The following is a 26,041-nucleotide window of genomic DNA, read 5'->3' as shown; positions in this document are numbered from 1 at the left end:
CTTCACATAAAATCCTTCAGGTTCTAAAACCTTAGAGTGGTTTTGAGTGTTCAGACACGGATCAGCTTGATATCTAATTATAAGACTTTATTTTGCAACAATATTTTAATTTCCAATGAAGATTCTCTCAGGGGTTAACATGTAAATGTAAACCCAGGTCATTAAATCTACATACCTTTGGAATGAATTTAGCATATTTGAGCTGGTACCAGACCTGACAGATGAGATATCAGACCCTGTGTTTTTGCTCCCTTTAGTCTCCCTTGTGTTTGTTGCTGTTAAGCCTTTTGTCTCCCAGTCACGTCTTTACCCATGTGTCTATGTTCCATGAGGGTATAGCAGTGTTAGCATGGAGACTGGTACACAAGCAGCTCATCATCTCATCTACCACAGTTAAAAGCCCAGGTCTTCTCTGTCACTACTGCCAGACCTTCTCTGGTAGAGAAAGAAACCTGTAGAATTTGTGCAGTTACCTGGTACTTATCCTCATCTCTTACCACATCTTCAGTCTGATATCTCCTTCTTTAGCTGGATCCAGGTCAGTCTATATTTTCCAAGATTTAATCAGTCATATTCTGTTATGTCTGCTAGAAGGTACCACGGTTATAATAATTTTGGATTTGTAATTATAGTTTAGTTTTAATTAGTTTTGACTTTTTTTTTCTCTAACTCAGTTTTAATTAGTTTTTAGAGCAGGTTTGCTAGTTTTTAGTAGTTATCGTTTTTTTTCTGAATGCTTAGTTTTAGTTTAGTTTAGTTTTAGTATTAGTTTTAGTTATTTCATATATTTTATCTTCCTCACCATCCTATTCGAAGAAATTAGTGAGGCGCGAATCAGCGGGTTACCCTGGACACTTTATTTGGGGGTCGGGTTAGGGCGGCTCATTGACTGAGCAGAGACACAAACACATGTACAGTACAATGTATAAATTCCCTATAGCAGGTTGGGGGGGGGGTGATCCATACACAATGTCACTTACATGAAAACAATGCGAAGATGTGCAAAGCGTGTGAAGAGATGCACAAAGCAGCCAGCAGTAAACCAGATAGAAACATATATAAACCAGCTAACCAGCAGTTTGACCAGATAGAAACATATGTAAACCAGCTAACCAGCAGTAAACCGTATACAAGCACATATAAACCATATAGAAACATATATAAACCACTTATAAACATATATAACCCAGTTCATCATCAGTAAACAACACCTTAGCAGATATCTCATATCTTAATCATCTACAGTTCCATTATTAGCCAACTTTGCTTCATTTTAATTCAGCTAGCTGTAGCTAGTAACATCAAACATTTTTTAACATTATAACAGGTTCCATACCTCTGTAATTGGATTAGTTTTTATCCTCCTCTTCTAAACTGTGCAGTTAAGGCCTTTTCATGGTGATAAACTCTCCAGTCTTTTCCTGGATGCTTACACCTGTCTGATGCTGTCATTCAGCTCCACTCTGTCTCTGTCACTCACACACACACAGTGAGCGCAAAAAAAAAAAAAAAAAAAAACCCTGACCCCACGCATCACTAAAGTAAATCCCAGACAGGACTGTGCTGCTTTGTCCCAGCTTTAGTCTGTATGTTCCAGGTAGCGTTAGGACCAGAAGACGACTGGAAACCACCAGTGACCAGACATGACATACTGTTAAGTGTCGTATGGTGTCACCAGCTCAAATTGCTGGAGTGAAATAAATCAATTTGATATCAATCTGACATTGACAAAGACAAAAATGAAGGGAATTTTATCCATAATTTTTAGACGTTTTAGTTAGTTTTGTAAGCTCACAATACAGTTTCAGTTAGTTATTGTTTTTTTTTTCCTTTTAGAGTTTTTATTTATTTCAGTTAACGAAAATGTTTTTCAATTTTAGTTTTCATCATTTTGTTCATTTTTGTTAACGATTATAACCTTGGAAGGTACTATCTGTAACAGACTTAGTACAGAGGCTGAACCCAAATGTGAGACCAGTAGACAGACGAAAAGTTGAGTGTTTATTAAACACAATCACAGGGGAAAAAAAATACAACACAGAATAGCTAGCACGTCTGTGAAGGCGTGGGTATCTGGACTCAACGTCTGGGCTGTGAGCGGGGTCAGCGGGCGGTCAGCACGGCCGAGCCGGAGTAATCCCGACAGCAACCCGACTAGGGCAAAACAGAGGGATGTCAAAAAACAGGCCAGGTCATACACAGGAGAGCAAGACAGAAGGCAACGGGACATGAGGGACAGGCTTACTCACGGTCAAAGTCCAGGCGAGGGTCAAAACACACAGGTAATCGTTGGAGGCTGAGGTATCAAAGGGAGTAGGTAGAATCAGAAGTCGGATGAACGAACCAGGTCACAAACAGACGAGCAGGCAGAACAGGAACAGGCAGAATCGGTGGTCGGTAGACAAAATGGGTCACAACAGGCAGACAGGATCCAAAAACGCTGGTGAGTAAGCACACGAGTGTAGCAACAAACTGGCAAAGAAACAGGGGAAGACACAGGGTTTAAATATACAAGAGGGAGGGAAGACAATTAGACACAGGTGGAACACATCAGGGTGGAGTCAGGTAATCAGACACAGGTGACACAATCAAGGAGGGGAAGTACAGACACCAGACAAGACACATGAGGGAAACTTAACAAAATAAAACAGGAAATGACAGACAAAACAGAAAAGACAGACAAGACAGACAAAATCCAGACACAGTCTGGGAGCAGACATGACACTATCAAAGGGTTAACCCTTTATCGGGCACTCATAGAAGTGCACTGAAATGAAAAATTTAAACCCTCCTTGTTATTGGAGGACCTAACAAGACTTTATTACTTTTGTGAAATTTTTCTTTTTTTTTTTATTGTTGTGTAGAAAGTCAAGGTTAATTAAGTTACCATATTTGGTTCCTTGCCCATAAGTGGCAAAAAATTAAAATCCAAGAAGTAATTATAAAAAGTACAAGAAAAACACATGTAATGTGAAAGAAACATATATTTTACAACATTAGAACATCACTTTTAGAACATTACACCAACATAAGTGCTGATCCAGACCCCTGTCCACATCCACATTCTCCCTTTGAACATCATTCCTTACATTAGTACCATTACTTCATGGTACCTAACAAAGCAGGTACACTCACTGTTCATGCAGAGGTGGACCTTACAGACCCTGTAGACCACATTGTACCTGAGATTGTTGACTCATTGTCCTCACTGGAACTGTTGCTGTTCCTGTCTTGTAATGTATGCTGAAATTACCAAATATAGTCGCTTACTCAATAAAGGATTAAGGAAAGATATCAGCGCTTGGTTTTATATACAGAAAGTCTGCTAAGATGTGATATATATCTATATATCTATCTATATATCTCTATATATATATATATATTCACACTCATTTTAGTAATACTGAGGCCAAACTATGGTGTTTTAAAAGGTAACCCTAATAAAAGTGGTTTTGTTGAATAAACTGGGAAAAAAAATGCTAGTCAGGATGAAACAGCCCAGAAGTCTCAGGTCAAGTCCATCATCCACCAGAGATGGGGTGACTTGTCTACCATAGGAAAGGCACAAAAGTAGCAGATCCTTCAATGACAAATTGCCTTGAAATTATATGACCCATAGTTTGCAGAAAAGTACAATGCCAACATTTTATCGTGATGACTGAGTTGCTGATGGAGCACTTTTCCACCAGGTCATAAAAGTGACCTGGTGGAAAAGTTTGTTTCAGACGTAATGTTTTTTCCCCCCATTGCAACCTCACAGTAGGGCGTAACAGCACCGAGCCACCCTGCTGGTGTCCTGTTCGCTAGCAGGGCCAAACAGACCTGGGTGCCTCTATGAAACTGGGTTCATTTTGGTACCTGGTACTTTGCCAGCTTTTTCGACCTAATAATAAAAGAGAAATTTAGACATATTTCCCTACCTATGTGTCATTTGGTCTGGAAAACATGGCTTGAAATAGTCTTGTATATATATATAAATACATACATATATATATATATATATATATATATATATATATATATATATATATGTATGTATGTATGTATATGTATATATATGTAAAGACACTGTGTTAAATTTGAGGATCCTAGTGGTTTTTCTAATACAGACGTGGGTTTTTTTTATGAATCAACGGTTTTTAAGTTTCGCACATAACCCATCGTGCCCACTCACATTAGATGCAGAACCTGCCCATTTAAACACAAATAAATCGTGAGTGATTTTGCAACAGCTGTCTTTTTTGTGAAACACTCTGCCTTGCATAATTAGTTCAATTCCCAGAATGTACCTGTGAGAGAAAAAAAGATATTCAAAAAAATAGTAGCTCGTAATTTTTGTGTTGTTTTTCCCGTGTTACATGCATATTTTCGTATAAAAAGTTGTATAAAAATAATATAAACGTGTTTTATCTGAAATATAGTTTCTCTTTTATCTCAGTAAATATTTATTTTTAAAAAAGTGCTTCCAAACTTGCTTCATAACATTGGTCTACATCTGGTTTGAATTTTTAGCCCCCATGTCCTGCTTTTAGGGACCAGTTTCATAGAAGCTCCCAGCTGACAACCTCCTAAACTGAACTCTAACGTCACACTTTTTTGGGTGGGTTACAGACTGACTGGTCCTTTTCATGTGATGACAGAGGAAGATGGGGTTGAAAAAGACATGAGAATAACTCCAGCAGTTTGCGGTGATTTGTTTTGATGCAAAGTGTCAATAAAACAAAACTTACCAAATTAACAGCTAGTGTGATGAAGCTGTATTATCATCTTTGATGTCTGCTCTATTCTGTTCCCTGTGAGGGTCAGGATGCTGCTCTCCCTGCTTTAGGCTTCATATGTAAACGTATGGATGAGTGGGAAGATCGTACAACGCAGCCATGTTGTAGAACAAATGAAGATGAAATAAGTGGTCTTTGATGAAAGCAGCACTATGGGCCATGTTCTATGTTAGAACTATGTTGCATGTTATTTGGACTGTTCTTTTAACAGTGTTAATTTTGTGTCTCACCCCATTTTAATGGAAAAACACTTGAGCAGAGCCAGTTTGCCAAGCTATTAAAATATTTGTATTTACATATGAATGTGTAAGAACGTGGTAAAATGTAAATTGGGACAAATTCAGTAAAAGACACTGAAAGCATTCAGTGTTTTCATTTACATTTTCATTATCATCCTAAAATGTATGCCTTGTGTTGTTTGAATTTCCAGTCTTTATTATTGATACCAAATTTTTGAAGGTTTGCTGCTTCAATTTTATTCCATTGTTTTCCATGTGTTTCTGACGTCTTGCGCCACCTCTAGGTTTGTTGTTTTTCCAGGGTTGAAATGAGCATCCAAATTTATTTCTCATTTTCTCCTCTTCAGATCCAACAAGAAAATAACAGGAAATATGTGCGCAGCCTCAAAAGACACAAAAAACAGAACTAAAGGTGTTCTAAGGGTTAAATTCACTGTTTAGTGCATAAATTAAGCAGCACAGTTAGAAACATCTGACATGTTGAATGAAACCTGGTATAAATGATCAGAAAATTAATGCATTCAATCTGAACATAAGGTCTAAAGACATACAGTGTTGAGTGCAAATGAAGATCACACTAAATACTACCTATTGGCTTCATAGAAGCTGTTTTTCCCTGAAACTTTTATTTTTACTGCAGTGCATGCTTCACATATATCAAGACTGGACTTTTTTTTTTTTTTTTAACTATTAAAAGAATGTTATGACTTTCATAGGCTAGCCAGTCATAGACTGGCAAAAAAATGACATTTAGTAAAGAGTCCATTTTTGTCACTGTCAAAACTTTTGGAGACCACTGTGTACTTTAAAGCTGGAGGAGCAGAAATCAGAAGAAAGAAAAGAAAAGCCTGGTGTCATTTCAAGCATTTATGGAAAAGTGAAGCCACTTTCCAAAGTTGGGACAGAAACAAGAGGAGTCAATAACATATTTAACCCCCTACCTGCCTGAAAACACTTGTACATTGCCATAATCTGCACTACAGAGTAGACCAGTGGTTTCAAACCTTTTTTGGTTCGTGACCCCATTTTAACATCACACATTTCTACGACTCCAGATCATGTGATAGTTTGCTATACTACGTTACAAATAAATGTTAATTTTAGGCAATATTTAGGCTATAAAATGTATATTATTATGGATGAAGGCAGAAAAGCCAGGTGTAGATTACTGCACAAAGTGAGAATTTTATTTTCCTTGGTCAGGATATGTACAGTCAGTCCAGCTTGGATTTACAAGGCTGACAATTAATACTGAACAAACAATAACTCAAACTATGAATTATGAAAGAGCTGCAGCATCTGAAACTGACCACAATGAACATTTGACAGATAAACGGTACCACAGTGCTTCAGTTTCAGCTTCAGAACTTGTCATGTGTTTTATGTAGTGATTGTCTCTCTCAACTCACCATATATTTTTTATTAGTACGTTTGTTTTTTTTGTTTGGTTGGTTTTTTTTGTGTTTTTTTTATCAATTACTAGAAATTTCAAGCGACCCTGTTTGAATTCCAAGTGACATGGGGTCCCGACCCCAGGGTTGAAAAACACTGAGGTAGACTGTCTTCGTCCTGAAAACACTAGCAAGGAATAGATACAGGAGTCTCATGTCCTCTCAGACCACTTTAACTACAGTATGCTGAGAGGGAATTATGGAATTTATGATCAAATATTGCAGCGTTTGTATACAACGCAATATATTTCTGTTATACTGTTCTATAATGGCACTTTAGGGTTAAAAATATAATGTGTGTCAACATTTCAGCTCTATTTCCTTCGTACATTTTACACATAGGAACTGATTGCATGAACATATGTGCACTCAAACATCATCTACAGAAAATGTCATAATTTATTACTATGACTCAGTAGGAATAAAAGAAAAAATAAAATATTATACGGCAGCAATGACAGTTAAACACTAAACATGAAATGTAATAATATATAAATTATAAATGACTTAATGAAATATATTTAGGGATTAGCGGCTTATTGGATTTCTAGACTTTTTCCTCATTTAACGGTTTGTTTTTGGTTTTAACTATTATTGTGCTATATAAGGCTACAGCTCAGTTCACAATTACACATTAGAGCAGACAATTATTTATCTGTGTTGTCTTTAATGTATTCAGTATGCTTACAGAGAGAACAGATTGCTTAATACTGGACCGAAATTGAATTGAACAGAGCGAGAGCATAACAATTTGCCACTCAAATGTGACCACAGACCTACTGGGGGTTTATCAGTGATGTCCATGTCCATGCTGTACATCTGCCTGCGTGTCCTTTGGCAACAAAGAACATCACAATCGATGATTACCACAGAATGAACTACTGTCAAGGGGCAGCGGAAGAGACGTCCATTAGCATTCCTCTGCTGCAGTCCACATATTTTAAAGCGTAAGACCACACATGCAGCATACAAAGTCTAACACATGAAACTAATACATAATTCATAGTAATACTGTATAGCAATTGATTTATGGTTCTGTTGGGGGGGGTTGGGGGGTGGGGGTCGTGACAATGTGTAATAATGGAGCTACAGATGCTGATAAATCTGCACATAAACAAATTATTGGAATTGTCATGAATAGGATGCATGATGCTGCAGGCGCCTGATGTCTGTAAAATGGCAGATGTAAGATATGATTTGGTGTGGAGGTAATTGCATGGATGTCATACAGAGAGATTGCTATGTGCTGTGTGTCTGTGTATCTGTGTGTGTGCATGGATACTGATGGGGTTCCGAATTTATACTGAATAACGCCACATTTTGTTCATTTTATCAAAGGAAAACAAATGAGATGATGATGATGATGAATGTGGATTTTATACAACATTACAGCTCTGGAAGAAAATGGAGATCACCGGTTTCCTAGTACTATAACTGGAGCGTTAACCCTTTATCAAGCAAGTGACTATTTTTGGTAACTTCTGCAAACATTAAATATGGGGCCAATCCCGTGCCTTGGTGAGGACAAGACGCATGTTGGTTTTTATAACACTGTACAGCGATTCAGAAAGATTTTATAGAGATTTTGAAGCTGTGAATTGTGAATATGAGTGATTTTTGTCAGTTTATGACCTTATAACAGTTGTTTTATTGCATGTGTTTACTTTTTAGGAAGTGCTGCTTGCATGTTTTATGGCAAGAGGAGGGAGACTGTTGACACGCCAACCAACAAGGAAGTAAGCCTAGATGACAATCTGTGTGTTTACATGACAACTATTATTCCTGGTTTAATCTGATTAAAGGTTAGATCCTATTTCAGATGCCCATGTAAACACCTTATTCCAGTTGAAAAAGAAAAGTTGGAATTAAATTTAAACCCGATTAAAGTCACTGGTTTAATCCACTTTTGAATCCAGTCTAAATTATTCCTCGGACATGTAAACCCTTTATTCCGTTTGGACTTTATTCCTGCCGTTCTGCACATGCTCGTTGTCTTGTCCTGTTGTGATGACGCACACATTCTGCGCTGGGGGAAGAATATGCAATGCAGTCTAGTCAACCCAAACCGTTCCAGTGGGCTATTCTGATGGGATCTACCAGCCTCTAAAACCCTGAAGGAAGAGTTCACCACTTGTTTTTTTATTCATTCATTTGTCATGCACTAATGAGTTCAATAAGAGGGCAAAACAGTTTGCACTGCAGTGCGCTGATCGCCTTGTTTTTGCAGCCCTTCCGTTAGCTTAGCTTAGCCTAGCTTAGCATAATGGCTTCATTCCTATGGTCAGACGTAGCCAGGCTTTTATAGGTGATTTGTAGTATTTTATGAGTGATTTTGTGAAATTCAGTTCTCCCTAATCATTACTTTAGTCCGGTGGGGTCAATATGATCACAAATTGAGGCTCAAATCATGGTGATATGACTTACTGCATTAAGAAAATCTTGGGAAATAAAAACTAAAGCAAAGCTAAAATGGTAAAGCAAAGCTAATTTAGCGCATGCATCCCTTCCAACAAAAAGATTTTCCAACTTCCGTCAACACAACAGTCCCAAGATTGTATGAGTGCAGGAAGTCACGGATCTAAGGAAATAATTAGGGAGACTCGGATTTCACAAAATCACTTACAAAAGACTACAAATCACCTTTAAAAAACTGGCTACGTGTGACCATGTAAATGCAGTGATTATGCTAAGCTAAGCTAACAGAAGGGCTCTGCGAGAACCGAATAAACGTTTCTCATGTAAACCTTTATTCGGGTTTAACATTCCCATGTAAACAGAAGAGAAAGTACTTTAGTTCTGGATTAATTTCTTCTGGAAAAATAAATCGGATTTAAAAAACATCATGTAACCGTACCCATTGTCCAATAACACGCTAAGGTTGAAATTTTGAATTGCAGAGTATTTCAATGAGCATGCATGTGTAGAAACTATTAGTAAGAAATCCTGCTGTTTCAGAGGCTGCCACAGATGACAACCAGCCAAAAGGAAAAAAAAAAAAATGCAGTGTTTTAAGACTAAATAATTTACCATACATAATGGACTCTGTGCACAGCCCCACTACTTCCTGAACTTCAGGTGGGTCCTTTATTTCCTGTCTTTCATTATTGGACACACTGATTAATCCAGGTGTGCCTAATGAATCAGTTGTCACAATAAGAAATAGCAGACACACCTGGATTAATCAGTGTGTCCAATAATGAAAGACAGGAAATAAAGGACCCACCTGAAGTTCAGGAAGTAGTGGGGCTGTGCACAGAGTCCATTCAATAAAAAAAAGTTTGTATTCATTTTTAAACAGCACAATACTAATGTATTAATTTACTGACAGTTCATAAAATTAATATATGGACAAATAGCCCTAAATTGCAATCACAGCCTCCATGTGTCTTGGCATGTTCTCCACCAGTGTTTAGTATTGCTGTTGGGTGATTTATGTCACTCCTGGCACAAATATAGAAGCAGATCGGCTTTGTTTGATGGCTTTCTCTTCATCACATTTCAAGAGGTTTTCATGGGATTTAGATCTGTAAAACTGGAGTTGTCTCGTATTTTATTCATGTATGTATGTATGTATGTATGTATGTATGTATGTGTATGTATTTATTTGTCAGAGCAGTACATGCAGTTACATTATGCCTGTGTCTTACTGAGGCCAACGCTTTGATCCAGCCTGACATATCTCAGTGACTATTGCATCTGAAATTAAGTGTCATATAGGTTTTGAGATTCCCAGAACTTGATTTTAAATCTAGAAATATATCTAGATTAACATGTTTTCATGGCTTTTCGCAAGATTGTCTCTAAGATTGTCTGCCATGTGATTAAGTGTTCCAGAATAAACTGATTAAACACAAAAAAGAAACTAGAAAAGCACTCCGCCAAGCCAGATCAGTGCCCCCCCGCCCCCCCGATCACCACCAAAATTTAATCATTTGTTCCTTGTGCCAGTATCAACATTTCCTGAAAATTTCATCCAACTCCATCAATAACTTTTTTAAGTTATCTTGCTAACAAACAAACAAACAAACAAACAAACCCAGATGAAATGAAAACATAACTTCTGCCGTTCCTTGGCGGAGGTAAAAATTATGACTTTCCTTGAGTCTCAATACCTTTGTTCTATCAATAAGAGCTCTGCTGTCAGACAACGAGGAATCCTCAGAACTCGTACATTCATAATACAGGCATTTCCACCATTTTGCCGCCACAAGTTTGTGTTATGGCTATTGTCATCTTCTCTTTTTCAGCGCTGTAAGTGACTGTAGTTGGAGAAGAAGATGGAGGTTTGGGGTGCTAATATACAGTCATGGAAAAAATTATTAGACCACCCCTTGTTTTCTTCACATACTTGTTCATTTTAATGCCTGGTACAACTAAAGGTACATTTGTTAGGACAAATACAAAGATAACAACAAAAATAGCTCATAAAAGTTTAATTTCAGAGCTGATATCTAACCATTTTCCAAGTTTTCTTGATAATAACCAAAATCACTTCAGTTCTTACATCAATAGTTACGACACTGTACTGCCAAAAACAGTGCTTTTAGGCATTCCATGTTTTCTTTTCTGTCTGTTTTAGTCACATGATACACACAGGAGTTAGTACTTGATTGCATAACCATTGTTTTTGATGACTTTTCATGGTCTAATGATTTTTTCTGCGACTGTACAGGGTGGGGAAGCAAAATTTACAATGAACATTTAGTTGTTTTTTCTCAGCAGACACTCCGTCAATTGTTTTGAAACCAAACATATATTGATGTCGTAATCATACCTAACACTATTATCCATACCTTTTCAGAAACTTTTGCCCATATGAGTAATCAGGAAAGCAAACGTCAAAGAGTGTGTGATTTGCTGAATGCACTCGTCACACCAAAGGAGATTTCAAAAATAGTTGGAGTGTCCATAAAGACTGTTTATAATGGAAAGAAGAGAATGACTATGAGCAAAACTATTACGAGAAAGTCTGGAAGATACTATTAAAGAAGAAAGGGAGAAGTTGTCACCCAAATATTTAAGGAACACTTGCACAAGTTTCAGGAAGCGTGTGAAGGCAGTTATTGAGAAAGGAGGACACATAGAATAAAAACATTTTCTATTGTCAATTTTCTTGTGGCAAATAAATTCTCATGACTTTCAATAAACTAATTCATCATACACTGTCTTTCAATCCCTGCCTCAAAATATTGTAAATTTTGCTTCCCCACCCTGTAGATGAGGTCATTTTATATGTGGGTGCAATAAACGAGTAAACTCCATTAAACACTTGCATCACAAAATAGAAACATTTACTTGATGTAAAATATTCTGAGTTTAGATTCTTACGAACAACTACAATAGAGTTGTCTGTTACAAAAAAAAGGACACAATAAACAGAAACTCCATCCCAGTAAATGTTAATCCTACCTATCAATCAACACTTGATATGGCAGACATTCATACTATATTAGCCCCAAATTTTGTAAAATCCTGTAAATAACTGTACCTGTGTCTCCTCATCCCAGACTTTTTTAACCGACATTTCTTCCAAACTCTGACCTGGAAATATATTTTCCACCATACACTGCACATTATTTGGTTCTTACCAAGATAAAAAACAAAGTAAGTTAGATTTAGAAGTGTTAGATAATGTATTTAATTTCTTATTTTAAGTGTTCATACATCTGTAGACATGTTTATTTCTAGATTTAACAATCTTAATTCAAGAAATCTTGTCAAGTGACATTTTCTTGCTGCATGGACAGATATTTCACTTGTTTTGAGTACCTTTTTCCTCAGATTTAGTGTTTTTATCTTGTTTTTAGACACCCCTTTTTTTGCAGTGTACCACCTTCAATGTAAAGCTTTTTCAGCCACTCTGGATAGAAAGAGAGAGTTCTAATAGTGTCACCTCTGCAGAGAATATTTATCTTTTTTTCTAATAGGGATGTTTTTGCTGCCAAATGCCCACTGATAATCTAAGTGAATCATCAAAACTAAAGGAAGCAAACATTAGTAGAAATCCCAGCTGGTTTGTTCTATTTAGTCTTAATATGCGCTACAACTTCTGTGCTCATTCAGTTGATTATGTGCCTTCAGCGCTTTTATTTCTCTAAAATGTTTTTGTTATATTCTGTGCACTACAAAAATCCCCAATCTAAGAGATACTTTTTAATCACAAAAAAAAAATCCTATCTTAACAGAGAGGTAGACCATAACAAGAGCCTGACAGAGTGTGAGTTCTATTTTTTTTTAGTCCCCTACAGGGATCTGAGGAATAAGTTGTGGCAAAAAGTATCTCCTTTAGATAATTCTGTTTACTTTATCAACAAAAATGTAAAAATCTTCCGTGCAAACTTTGATAATAGTAAGAAATACCACTTACTGTTGTAATGTACTTTGCCTCTGCACTCTGAGATAATCCCAACATTTGGAGACACACTGCGCTATAGATTTGTCCTGGTGGTTGCCTTCTAGTGCTGCTGTCCTCTTTGAATTAGGATTACCACCAATTGTGATCCTCTAATGATGACTTGTGTCCTCCGGTCCTCACTTTTTAGGCTAATACCCACAGAGAGTATCTCCTCTCAACTGATAGTGTGAGAGAAGAGGATAACAAATGAATGTTATTAGAGAAGAAAGAGTAGGAGCGCTGTAGCTTTGGAGGACAGATTAGCAGTAATGCCAGGTCATTCCAGCGCGTGGCTTTAAGACTCATGCAAGATGAAAGTGGAGAATAATTACCTGAGTCAGATTGCTAAGAACTTCCAGCCTTGCAGAGCACAATTAGTTTGGAGAGCGGTGGAGAGCTTAGTGCGCTATCTCGCTAATGACCATACTCAATCATTTATCATATATAGAATCAACAACTGGGCATGGTTTGATTCTGTAGTAATTTAGTTTTAAGACGCTTTCACCACCAGAAACAATTGGCAGACAGTTCTGAGGCTGGATCATTAGACAACTGGATTTCCATAGGAGTAGAGATACGTGTATTGAACCCACTATAGCACTAAACGTTTGACGACTATAGAAGGTCCTCTAGGGTCCCCATGATTTATGATGAGCTTGTGATTATTATTTTTGGTTATATATTACAGTCAAGCTCAAAGTTATCATGAGCTATTTGAGATTTTCCATGACAAGAACTTAACTAATTAACGAACTAAAAGATCTCGTACTTGTCTTCATCTGCTTACGTGGGTCCAGGTCTTGGGGGCAGCACCCTTAGCAAAGAAGCCCAGACAGCCTTCTCTCCAGCCTCTTCCACCAGCTCTTCTGGGGGAATCCCAAGACGTTCCCAGGCTAGCCCAGAGATACACTGCAAAAAACTAAATCTTACCAAGTGTATTTTTCTCATTTCTTGTCAAAATATCTCATTACACTTAAAATAAGACATAATCACCTAAGGAGCAACTTTTCAGTGAGATATAAGAACTTATTTTTAGACAATAGATCTTGAAAATCTTATTTCAAGAAATCTCACCGAGATAATTTTCACTTGTTCTATTGGCAGATTTTTTTGCTTGAATTAAGCAAAAAAATCTTGAATTAAGTTTTTAAAAAATCTGCCAATGGAACAAGTGAAAATTATCTTCGTAAGACTTCTTGAAATAAGATCTATTGTCAAAAAATAAGTTCTTATATCTCACTAAAAAGTTACTCTTTAGGTGATTATGTCTTATTTCAAGTGTGATGAGATATTTTGACTAGAAATGAGAAAAATACACTTGGTAAGATTTTCATTTTTGCAGTGTACAATCCCTCCAGCATGTCCTGGGTCGGCCCCAAGGTCTCCTCCCGGATGGACATGCCCGAAACATTTCCCCAGGGAGGCATTCAGGAGTCATTCTCAGTAGATGCCCGAACCACCTCAACTGTGGCTCCTCTCAACATGGAGGATCAGCGGCTGTACTCCAAGTCCCTCCCAGATGTCCGAACTCCTCACCCTATCTCTAAGGCTGAGCACGGCCACCCTGCGAAGGATACTCATTAAGGCCGCTTGCATCTGCAACCTCATTCTCTCATTACTAAAAGATCTCATACTGTCATAAATTAGGTTAACACAGATTTTAACCCTTTATACTATGAAATTCAAAATGTCAACCTTAGTGTGTTATTGGACATAACAAGACTTTATTTTGTTTGTGAATTTTTGTACAACTTTTTATTGTTCATCAGAAAATCCAGGTCAGTGAAGTTACCATATTTGGTTCCTTGCCCATGCATGGCAAAGAAGAAAAAAAAAAAAAAATCCAAAAAGTATACACAAACAATACAAGAAAAACACAAGTAAGGTGAAAGGAACATGTATTTTAGAACATTAGAACATCACTTGTAGAACATTAGACCATCATAAGTGCTGATCCAGACCCCTGTCCACATCCACATTCTCCCTTTGGACATCATTCCTTACATTAGTACCATTACTTCATGATACCTAACAAAGCAGGTACACTCACTGTTCATGCAGAGGTGGACCTTACAGACCACATTGGACCTGAGATTGTTGACTCACTGTCCTCACTGTAACTGTTGCTGTCATTGTCTTGTAATGTATGCGTAAATTAACAAAAATAGTCACTTGTCCTATAAAAGTTTAAAGGTGCGGGAGACTTTCGCGATGAATTTTTCATCAAATCTGTAAAGCCTCAGTCACAGCCTAAGTATCATGAATGTGTAAGTCTTTCTGTGATTACTCACCTGAATCTCTTGCATTACGGTGAACAATTTCGAAGTGCCATCCACCATAAACAAAACATGTATTTACATTCCGAACCGGGAAGTAACTCGGGCGGTTGCGTGAACCTCCCTGCAGCAGCAGCGCAAGCCTCCGTTTCCCACAATGCACGTCGCAACAAAAAAATTCCGAAGATGCCCGAGTTACTTCCCGGTTCGGAATGTAAACACACGGGGTTTGTTTATGGTGGATGGCACTTCGAAATCGTTCACCGTAATGCAAGAGATTCAGGTGAGTAATCACAGAAAGACTTGCAGATTCGTGATACTTAGGCTATGACTGAGGTTTTACAGATTTGATGAAAAATTCATCCCGAAAGTCTCCCACACCATTAACTCTCTATAGGGCATTCATTGAAATACTCTGAAATTCTAAATTTCAACCTTAGTGTGTTATTGGACATCATCATCTAGACTTACCTCCTCGTTGGTTGGCGTGAACACAGTCTCCCTCCTCTTGCCATAAAACATCCAAGCAGCACTTGATAAAAAGTATTACCAAAAATTGCCGCTAGCCCAATAGAGGGTTAAGAAGAAGGTAGATTGTTGGGGTACTTTGTAACAGGAAGAATTGAGGAGAGAAAAGTCTGAAATGAAGTAGTTTTGTTTCTTATTTTTTCTCTGAACATTTTGCACATCTGTGGGCATATAAGTAGATGTACATTACAATAATGAAAATGTTTAATATTTTAGAGGGAGTTAAAATGATGCTTTCTTGATAAACCCAAAGTTGTGAAGTTTTCAGATTGTCAACACAAACATGTAATGCTGATGTTTATTTCAAGACAAGGCTCATAAAATACAGGCAAATTTCAGTCAAACTAAGTTTCTCTTCTCAGTTTTCTCTGGTTTCTGGAGGCTTAGACTGTGTGTGATGGCTTTTTCTTGTTGTCTGACTCCAAACTCTACACTTGTGCAAAAATTTGGACCAAAATTTTTACAATATTTTGACAAGAAACACATCCACATTTTTATGTACATAGAGCTGCAGTGTTTCGATTTATTAGATGGATTGCGGAGGTCTGTTTTGCCTCGTTGGAGTTGAATCAACAGGGTTTTAACACCAAATATCGGGTTTCATGTTGACATTTCTGATATCCGATTTGGTATGACCCGGAAGTTACTGATTTCTTTGTGTGTTGAGCTGGACGATCGTGGATTGGCTAGTATTCTGCCTAATGTATTCTGCAGTAATGGAGAATGTCATGTTATTCAGAGGCAGCAAACGTGTTTCTCTCAAGGAGGATGACATGACAACTGATAAAACTGGCAGGCTCTTCCAGGTATTGCCGTTTTGTCTAATGCAGTGTGGCCATGGTAGCCAATCTAAGTAGAAGCCACTTCGCGTAACTGACAAAGAAGTCAGTACCTTCTGGGTCATACCAAATCGGATATCAAAAATGTCAACATGAAACCCAACATCTGGTCCATTTGCTTATTTACAATTTTTAATTTGTGCATACAATCGAAAGAATGAAAAACAACTTGTTTCTTGATTTTTGATTTGTACATGAATAATGAAATAACGAGTAATTTTTTTCATTTTCCGATTGTGGATTCTCAATTGAATATGAAAAGAACGAATGATAAACGGATTCTCTGAGATGCTCTTTTTATCCCAAGTTATGTTACTGAACTGTTGTCAGTTAACATAATTATTTGCAAACTGTTCTTCGAGCTGTTTTTTTTTGGTACCATTTAGTTTTCTACACTTTTGTCGTCCTTGTCCCCACTTTTCATGATGCTGCCATCAAATTCAAAATTACCTTCCATCTTTATTCTCAAATTGTCCATTTGTGTTAAACATTTGATATGTTTTGTATATTTTACTGTGAATAAAATACAGGTTGAGATTGGACAAAACAAACCAGTTCTCTTTGAATCTGGTATTCATGAGCGATTATCACGTGGCTCTTCAACGTTTCAAGGTTGTGCAGCCCTTGAGAAATGAACCATATCTTGATATTTGCAAGTTGAGTCAATATATGCAAATCATATTCAGTGTTGACTATTTTGTCGTCAGCTTCCTGACACGTTAAAAGTAGAGGTGGGGGTATGAGCTAAGAAATGACATGAGAAAACCTATACAGAGATCATTCAGTGACTTGTATGAATACGTTGTTGTATTTGTCTGCTGATTACATTTCTGCGTATTGCTGCAGAGACTTGGTATCCGATTTGACAGTAAGAAGTGATGTATAAGACAGGATTTGTAATCTTACTGCTCCACGGTAAGTGACATTCATTTGGTTTATTGTTCATCATCTAAACTTAGACTACAAGTTCTTCAAACTAAAACATAATTTATCTCCTTTTAGGATTTGGGGAACTTTCATTAGGGTTTTCCGGGAAATACTATTACGTGCCACTATCAAAAACATGGACTGCAGCTCAGAGTTATTGTCGAGAGAATTTTCTCGACCTGGCAACCATAGAAAATCTTGAAGACTGGCTGGAAATTAGTCAATTCTTAGCCAACGAGCAGATTTCCGCTGTATTCATAGGACATTATGATGATATTAAAAGCTGGAGGTGGTCTCTGGACAATACCTATCTGTATCGTGATGGGGTAAATGGATTTAGTGACTGGCTGTTATTCAGGACAGAAAACTACTTAAGTAGAGAACATTGTGCAGCACTTTCAGGTGGTGAGCTGTTTGACATTTCGTGCCTTAATGCTAGAAACCCACTGTGCTATGATGGTAAGTGTTCAACAACTGTTTTTTTTTTTTTTTTTTTTTCTATGAATCTCATTATGTTTATGCCAGTCTTGTAGAGCTCAAAACAAACAAAAAGACAAAACCAAAAACTTGAGTACTACAACACTAGTTAAAGGAAATCCTCAGGTGTTCAGAACAGTTTTTCCATCACATTTTGAACATTGCTGTCCCGTCTTCTGTATTTTAGCTTGTCTCGCCATAAACAAAGAGATTTAATGTCAAGACAAGTGAAAACCAAAACTGCAAGCTTAAAACAAAATTATATGTGCATTTTATGATTTATGTGTTAACATGTGACTTGATGTAAAACTTCCTGATTCAGTTACAACCAACTTGACTTAAGTCAAGGTCAAGTTAATTTTTATAGCACATTTAAGCTAAGTGTCATACAGAGTGATAGATAAAATACAAGATATGCGAAAACTAGTAAAAATAAGAATAAATATAAGATATACTAAAACTGATAAAAATATATACACAATAATAGGATAAATAGCATCTAAAAGACTACCAGACTTATTTGTAATATGATATTTTGGAAAAGGTGTGGCTCTCAGGAGGAAGTATCAGCCCACTGCATTATAATATTAACTAAAGTAACTCACAAAGAGTTAATGTGGAACTAGGGTAACTAAAAGTAAACAGTATGCAAAATCTGCCATGCTTCACTTACTGAGCAGGCAAATTAGGGAATAATAATGAAAGGTTTTGTAAATGACAAGACATTTAGTAAATGTTCGTCATACATATTATACATCCATGTATGTACTGCATGTTTCAGGGTGTTACTTTCAGTTGCATCCTAACTTTCTGCCACCTAGCTAAGTGTGCAACTTACACTGTACCTTAACATACGTATATTTATTAATGTAACCAGAGAATGAGTGGACAAGGAAACAAGTGGTGCACCGCTGATTCTGAGTAATATTTTTGCTTATGATAAACAATGCCCTGCTGTGTATTTCACCTGGACTTGACTTGATCTGAACCTCTTCAAATTTCACCCATGCCTTGGCATCAATTCACTTGGGTCTTTGTTGTGACTTAATTTTTTTAAGTTGGTCTTGACTAACACTAATTTTATTATGACAACAACAAAACTAGATGATGTACCCTTTCAGCTGAAGTCTAAGACTATGTTCAGACAGCAGGTCTTGCACAATTCTGATTTTTGGGTGAAATCAGATTTTTTTTGTGTGCTTGTTCATATTACACATTAAATGCGACTTTCAGTTTTGAGTATGAACTGAATGTGACCCTGAAGTGACCCGCATGCGCAAAAGAGGTCCTTGTGTAATACGTGACCACACAGACACGCATTGTGTTTACGGAAGTGACACTCCCAGGACACATTTCAGTGACGTAAAGGTCGGATAAATGCAACCTGGCCGTTCAGACTGAAGTCGCATTGCAAAATATCCGATACGTATTGGATTTAGGACCACATATGAAAGTAGCCTGGGTCAGATTTGAAAAAATCAGATTTGTGCTGTTCATACTGTCTTTAACAGATTGGATACAGGTCACATATGGGCAAAACAATCAAATTTGGGCCACATTTGCCCGCACTGTGAACATAGCCTAATATGTGCAATTTGGCCTTACATTTCCTCTGTTTGAAGCTGAAACAAAAGTTCATCCAAATTTACATTTTTAGGTAATGGTCATATGAAACTGTGGATGTTCAATACATGAATTGTTGTTTCCAGTAAACATGTTAGACTTTCTGAACATTTCACACAGTGTTAAATATTTTACAATTACAAATTTGACATTAATGTGTATTTGATGTATTATTTCAGAACACACTGACACCTACATAATAGGCAGCACTCGCTTGAACTGGCTCCAGAGTCAGACTTACTGCAGGAAGCATTACACTGACTTGGCCAGTATTAGAGACCAGCAAGAGAAGGACAGGATTTTCAGTGTGATCAACAGTGGCATAGCGTATTGGATTGGTCTGTCAAGAGATTCGTGGAAGTGGTCGGACCAGAGTAACTTTGAATTCACTGCATGGAGATCAACGGAGCCGAGAAACCAACAGGGAAATGAGTTTTGTGGGTATGCTTCAGCGCAAGGATGGGGTGATACTGATTGTGCTCTTGAATTGTCATTTATCTGTTCAGGTAAGCAATCAAATATTAAATTTTCATATCAAACTTTACAATCCATTAAACAGTTTTTCTCATTCTTGTCAAAAGTATGAACTGAGGAAGTTTGGTCCCATGTTTCTTACAATACTTTTTTCTATTCATTATAGTTAAAGGTGGGGTAGGAGATCATAGAAAAATGGTTCGAGCAAGCTACATTTTGAAAATACTCAATTCAAAAGTCCAAACCCCTTTCTTCAGACATCCCCCCGAAACCATGCCTCCAGAGTACTGGCATGCGCATATGCTTGTTCCCGAGGGTTCACGAGCGCTGCACAGCAACAATTCGCCAGGCTCCGGGCCCAGGTCCATGCATACCTCATTCAGTCTCCTCCAACACCCCCGCTCTTACAGAACAGCCCCAGTTCATACCTATCTGGCTAACGAAACACTTCTTAGTGATTTATGTTAGTGATAAAACAGTTTGCCGGTGAACTTTCCGTCCTAATATAGCTAATATAGCTAAGCCCTGGCTCTGGCTTCGTTTCCTGTACCAGTGCTCCAAGCCTCTGAGAACGCACGATTCATGCACAAAGAGGGGCACGCGCAGAGGGGGGAGGGACAAATGGCAGTTGAGTTTGATAGACATATCACCATTTAAATTGGGCACTCAAAATGATTGGATGGTGTTTTTTCAGTTTTGTCAGTTCCACAAGTGACTAATTTTTTTTTAATTTTTGTGTTAGAGCATTTAATTAATTGGTTGTAATTGGGGTGTGAGGGGGATTTTAAGTAATATAGCAAAAAATGCTCCAGGAAAAAATCTCCCACCCCACCTTTAAATGGTTTTTGTTTGTATAGAGTTACATAACTGCATATAATTGACCCTTTTCTCAATCTTGTACAGTTCGCAGAGAAACGCTGTTAAAAGTTGTGTTGAAGCCAGAAGGATCTGTTGACCTGAATGATCCCTTGGTGTCTGAGGCTGTTTTGAAGGCTGTAAGTCACATTCATTCTCTGGGTCGAACGATTTTTCAGTCCAGAACTCTTTGATCCCTTTGGTGCAGTTCATTTGGTCTGGTGTGAACACAGTAATTGCTGTTGAAAGTGGACCCAGACAACTAGAAGAGGTAGAGAGCATCTGAGACCTGGACCTGAGATTGTTGCTTCACTGTAACTGTTGCTGTCACTGTCTTGTAATGTGTACAGAAATGACCAAAAATAGTCACTTCCCTGATGAAGGGTTAAACAGTGCTGAGGACACTGACCATCCATGAATGCATTGTTGAAACTTCTCCAAAGGAAAATCTCAGTCCTTAGAGCAGTGTTTTTCAACCTTGGGTTTGTGGAGTCACCTGGAATTCAAATGGGGTCACCTGAAAATTCTAGTAATTGATAAAAAAAAACAACAACTTACTAATAAAATAATATATGGTGAGTTGAGAGACACAGTCCCAATCCATAAAAGACATGACAAACTCTGAAGCTGAAACTGAAGCACTGTGGTTCTGTTTATCTTTCAAATGTTCATTGTGGTCAGTTTCAGATGCTGCAGCTCTTTCATAATTCATAGTTTGAGTTCTTGTTTGCTCAGTATTAATTGTCAGCCTTGTAAATCCAAGCTGGACTGACTGTACATATCCTGACCAAGGAAAATCAAATTCTCACTTTGTGCAGTAATCTACACCTGGCTTTTCTGCCTCCGTCCATAATATTATACATTATATAGACTAAATGTCGTCTAAAATTAACATTTGTTTGCAACATAGTATAGTAAACTGTTACATGATCAAAAACAAATTGATTTTAGCAAAAAAAAAGTCTCCGTTTTGAATGTCTGGGGTCGTCAGAAATTTGGGATGTTAAAATGGGGTCATGAGCCAAAAAAGTTTGGAAACTTAGAGTGATCATGGGCCTTAGAACAGTGAAATCTGATGATGTAAATGATCTTTTATGTAAATGAATCTTTGAAGGATCGCTCCTTGAGATTGGGAAGTGACCGGAGAATTTCGATGGCTCTTATCATGGCTGACAGAGAAATACAGAGTCATTTCACTCAGTTAGGAACCTTCCTGAGCCAAAAAAAAATAAAAAAAATCAGTTCCACCTGTAGTTTCCAAATAATTCCAAACAAACTCTAAGGCTGGGGTGCCAGACATGCGGCCCGTGGGCCAAAACTAGGCCACCAAAGGGTCCAATTCAGCCTGTGGGATGAATTTGTGACATGCAAAATTTACACTGAATATTAAGAGTAAAGGATGTTAAAATTATTTTAGTCCAGGTTACATGTACAGACCAATATGAGCCCAAGTAGATCAGACCAGTAAAATTCCCCCTGAACTAAAATGAGTTTGACACCCCTGCTCTAAGGGAATGAGAAATGACCCAACTACTGGGTGAACTCCTCAGGTCTGAACCTCTGAAACCACTTTTTCTCTGCATTCTGAGGTGCAGCTCAGCATGCAAACTGCAGTGACTAATAATAGTAGAGGTTAGTTTAAAAGGCAGGACTTTCCTCTTGTATTTACTTTGTTTCTATTTGCCCAATAAAGGTTTTACATATTGGTTTGTTTTACTGTGTAAAAAGAGGAAAAGCTCCACAAATTAATTTCTCTTGTAAAAATGCCTTCACTTTGGACAATTTGTCTTTGTTTCATGTTGCTGCTGCTGTAGTTGTGGACAGTGTTGCTTAGTTATTTGGTTGCAAAAAACTGAGTCCAAAAAATACAGGGACGTGACCTATCAAATTTTGGTAAAGTTCAATCCATTTGGCTTTGTTGTTTAAGCTAATACACATCAGGCAACTGGTGTCATCACAGTGTTTTCTGTTTTGCAGATGGAGAGACAAATGAGTGAACATGGGATCAATCATAACGTAAGACTGAGTTGGAGGAGGCAACCAAATGGAGAAATATTTAATAGGGAAGCAAATTCAACACTGTAAATAAAACTGTCTAATCTTCATATGCATTAGGAATATATATTTCTTATTTTTAGTTTGTTTTAGTTTTACAAGTGCTTAAATGGTTTTGTTTTTTTTTTTATTTTTAAGAGTTGGCAGGGTTCAGTTAGGTTTTCAGCTGTTTTGTAACATTTAACCAGGATTCATACTTTGTAAACAACTGTTGCAAAGGGAGAAGATGTCTAGACGAAGATGTTGAGTGAGACTCAGGTTGTCAATATTTGAAAAGTTGAGATGTGTGGTGCATTTACTCATGTCTATTTTTTAGAGCTTTTTATTTCTCAGAAGAGTACGATCTTTTGAATGTTTCATACATTTCTTTTTATTACATTAAACTCAACTTCATTAGTTTTTTTAACATCTGCAAAAGTTTCCCACTTTAGTTTATAACATACCTCCACTGATACTTGCAAGGCAGAAATTGGAATGCTATTGGTTTTATCAAAAAGTATGGGTAAAATATAAGAACAATGAAAAATCAAATGTAGCCAAGGAACCAAGTACTGAAAGGTTAATGGAACAAGCCAAAACTCTCACATTTCACAGAAACAAAAACATCAATAGTCAGTATCATAATTATTTCAGTGTCTTGATGCATGATATTTTAGTACATGTCCACTTTTGTCCCTTTAAAGGTTCCTTTTTTTTTTTTTAGCTCAACAACCGTTACATACTTTTTGTAGGCAGACAGAATGGACAACCATCTTCAATAGACACTAGCTAAACCCTCAAGCAGTGTCTTCATTCTTAGATTGTTGCCATGTGTAAATGTAAAAAAGGTTTCTGGAAAAACTCATATTTTCTCATGCATTTTTCAACCAAAATGGAGATATTGGAAAACTCTGTTTTTTTGTATGTATGTGTGTGTGTACAGGGGTAAATGTGGGTTTGTGTAGATGGAAACTTTTCTGAAAATCCAATGTCTGCAATGTTATTAGTGAAAATTGAGGTGGGAAAATATCTGTTTCTATAATTTCCTGGCTACGTGTATCCATGGCTTAAATCACACCCTAAATGTGGTCATGTTCAAGATGTTCATTCCATAACCATTTATACATATGTGAAACATGTATTTTGCATTAAAAAATGTATAAATAATATAAATAAACAGTCTTTAATAACCTTTTTTGTAATTTTGTTTAGTTTTCAACTGAGCTGGAAGCTGCTCATCCTGTGTCTGTTCATTTTCACTGAGGTAAATCAAATCTGACTGAAAAAATCATGAGATCAGGTGTTTCTAGGGGAAAAAAAAAAAATGGTAAGAGGGTCTGAAAAGTCACTACAACACGTTTCCTCTCCATTGTGCTTGACACTCAATACAGTGCTGCAAAATGAAGTGACTTAGCATTTTGTTCTCTCATCTTGAAACCAGTAAGGTTTTGGTTAGATGTCTGAAATAAGAACTGCTAAAACAAGCTTCTGAGATTTAGATTTTTTTTTCTATAATATAAAAGTAAACATCCCACTTCGGAACCAGGACAGTTTTATGAAAATTAGCTATGGGTACATTTGACCCTTTGACAGTGCATGATAAAAATGACACATGCTACCAAGTGGTTAAATAAGACTATAGAGGTTGACAAGCAACATGAACCATTGTCACAAAGAAAGCAAAAGTGATTGACTCATTAGTCCTGTATCCATTCTATTCACCAGTTACATAAATCAGGTCATGACAAGAAGAAAGGGTGAATTAAGATCAGTAGTTGATAGCTTAGCAGTGTTGATATCAACATAATAATAACGGACTAGATTTACATAGCGCTTTTCTATTTACGCATACTCAAAGCGTCTACATTGGTTCCATTATTTGTTCATTCATTCACACGTTCACTCTCTGGTGGTGGTAAACTACATCTGTACCCACAGCTGCCAATCCACGCCAATGGCCTCTCCGACCACCACCAAACATTCACACACATTCATACGCCAGTGTGAGTAGCAGCACTGGAGGCAAGGTGGAGGCAAGGTGGGTGAAGTGTCTTGCCCAAGGACACAACAGCACATGACTAGGACAGAGCAGGATTTGAACCGCCAACCCTCTGGTTATTGGATGACTTACCTCCTGAGCCATGGCCACCCCAACATCATGCAAACATATTGTATTTTGCTTTACATTAGTATTTTATATTTTATGATGGCATTTACACTTCAAAGCTCATCCATTTGGTTATTTATGATGATTTTCTCGCCAAATTAAATGCGGAAGTATCAAAAACTTGTTGATGCAGTGCTTATCTTCTGTAACAATCCAACAGTCAATAAAAACAAAACGACTTTCCATATAGTCTAACTCATGGGTTAACCTATAAAAATGTACACCACCCATGGAATACTGTGTATGATTGTTGGACTAGTGCTTTTGTCTCCATCAGGACAAAGGCCACACATAATGCTAAAAAAAAAAAATCTATGTATATAATTACCTTTTGACGGATCATAAGACAGGGCTAACATAAATGTTTCATGAGGTTTAGCCACAAAAACAACTAGTACCACGGCAATAAGGCTCCTCTGACAGGTATGCACTTATAAGACACACAGAAACCACTCATTAACCCATAAAGACCAGTGCTACTTTTGTGGCAGTTCCCAAATGAATTTTTCTCTTTTTCTAGCTTTCTTTGCTGATTTATCACCTTTTTTTTTTTATAATATTATCCTCTGTAATTTGCATTTTTTTAGTGTAAATCATGTATTTTCCTATATTTAATTCACAGAACATATAGATGTTCATGAAAACTCAGAGTAACTTCAAAGCTACTTAAATCAAAACTTAAGAAAAATTAGGAAAAAGTTACTTTTTCAGCAAATATTTTGCTATCTGAATTTAAAAACAAGTGTGTCCATCCACTGTCATTGATCCAACTTCATGGGTTTTACTGGTGAATCAATGTTGTAGAGGATGATGGGCAGAGCCGCCGGGATGACGTAGGCAAGGTAGGCAGCTGCCTAGGGTCCCCTCGCTGAAGAGGGCCCCCGATGGCCGCATGGTCATTTATCTGTACACCTTATTAAAAACCACCCATTGTAAACAAACCACCACAGTGAGGCAGCGCTAACCCTCTCCTGTACTG

At 37.3% G+C, this 26,041-nt stretch overlaps 1 protein-coding gene across 1 annotated transcript; it reads left to right on the top strand.

Moving 5' to 3' along the window:
- Positions 1-14,254: 14,254 nt before the first annotated feature.
- LOC115428151 (macrophage mannose receptor 1-like) lies at positions 14,255-22,946 on the top strand. The gene is made up of 4 exons (XM_030146999.1): positions 14,255-14,420; positions 19,712-20,038; positions 20,910-21,001; positions 22,839-22,946. The coding sequence occupies exons 1-4, from the start codon at positions 14,255-14,257 to the stop codon at positions 22,944-22,946; spliced, it is 693 nt and encodes a 230-aa protein (XP_030002859.1).
- The last annotated feature ends 3,095 nt before the right edge of the window (positions 22,947-26,041 follow it).

This window comes from Sphaeramia orbicularis, chromosome 11 (assembly GCF_902148855.1).
Source record: "Sphaeramia orbicularis chromosome 11, fSphaOr1.1, whole genome shotgun sequence".
Taxonomy (NCBI): domain Eukaryota; kingdom Metazoa; phylum Chordata; class Actinopteri; order Kurtiformes; family Apogonidae; genus Sphaeramia; species Sphaeramia orbicularis.
The sequence above is the reverse complement of the archived record's forward strand: the minus strand, read 5'-3'. Positions and strand labels throughout refer to the sequence as shown.

Excerpts from the sequence above, each read along its gene's own strand:
- LOC115428151 (XM_030146999.1), top strand. The coding sequence starts at position 14,255 with ATGGACATGCCCGAAACATTTCCCCAGGGAGGCATTCAGGAGTCATTC. Across the intron at positions 14,421-19,711 it reads TATCTCTAAGGCTGAGCACG|AACACACTGACACCTACATA; the intron begins GCCACCCTGCGA and ends GTATTATTTCAG. Across the intron at positions 21,002-22,838 it reads CTGAGGCTGTTTTGAAGGCT|ATGGAGAGACAAATGAGTGA; the intron begins GTAAGTCACATT and ends TCTGTTTTGCAG.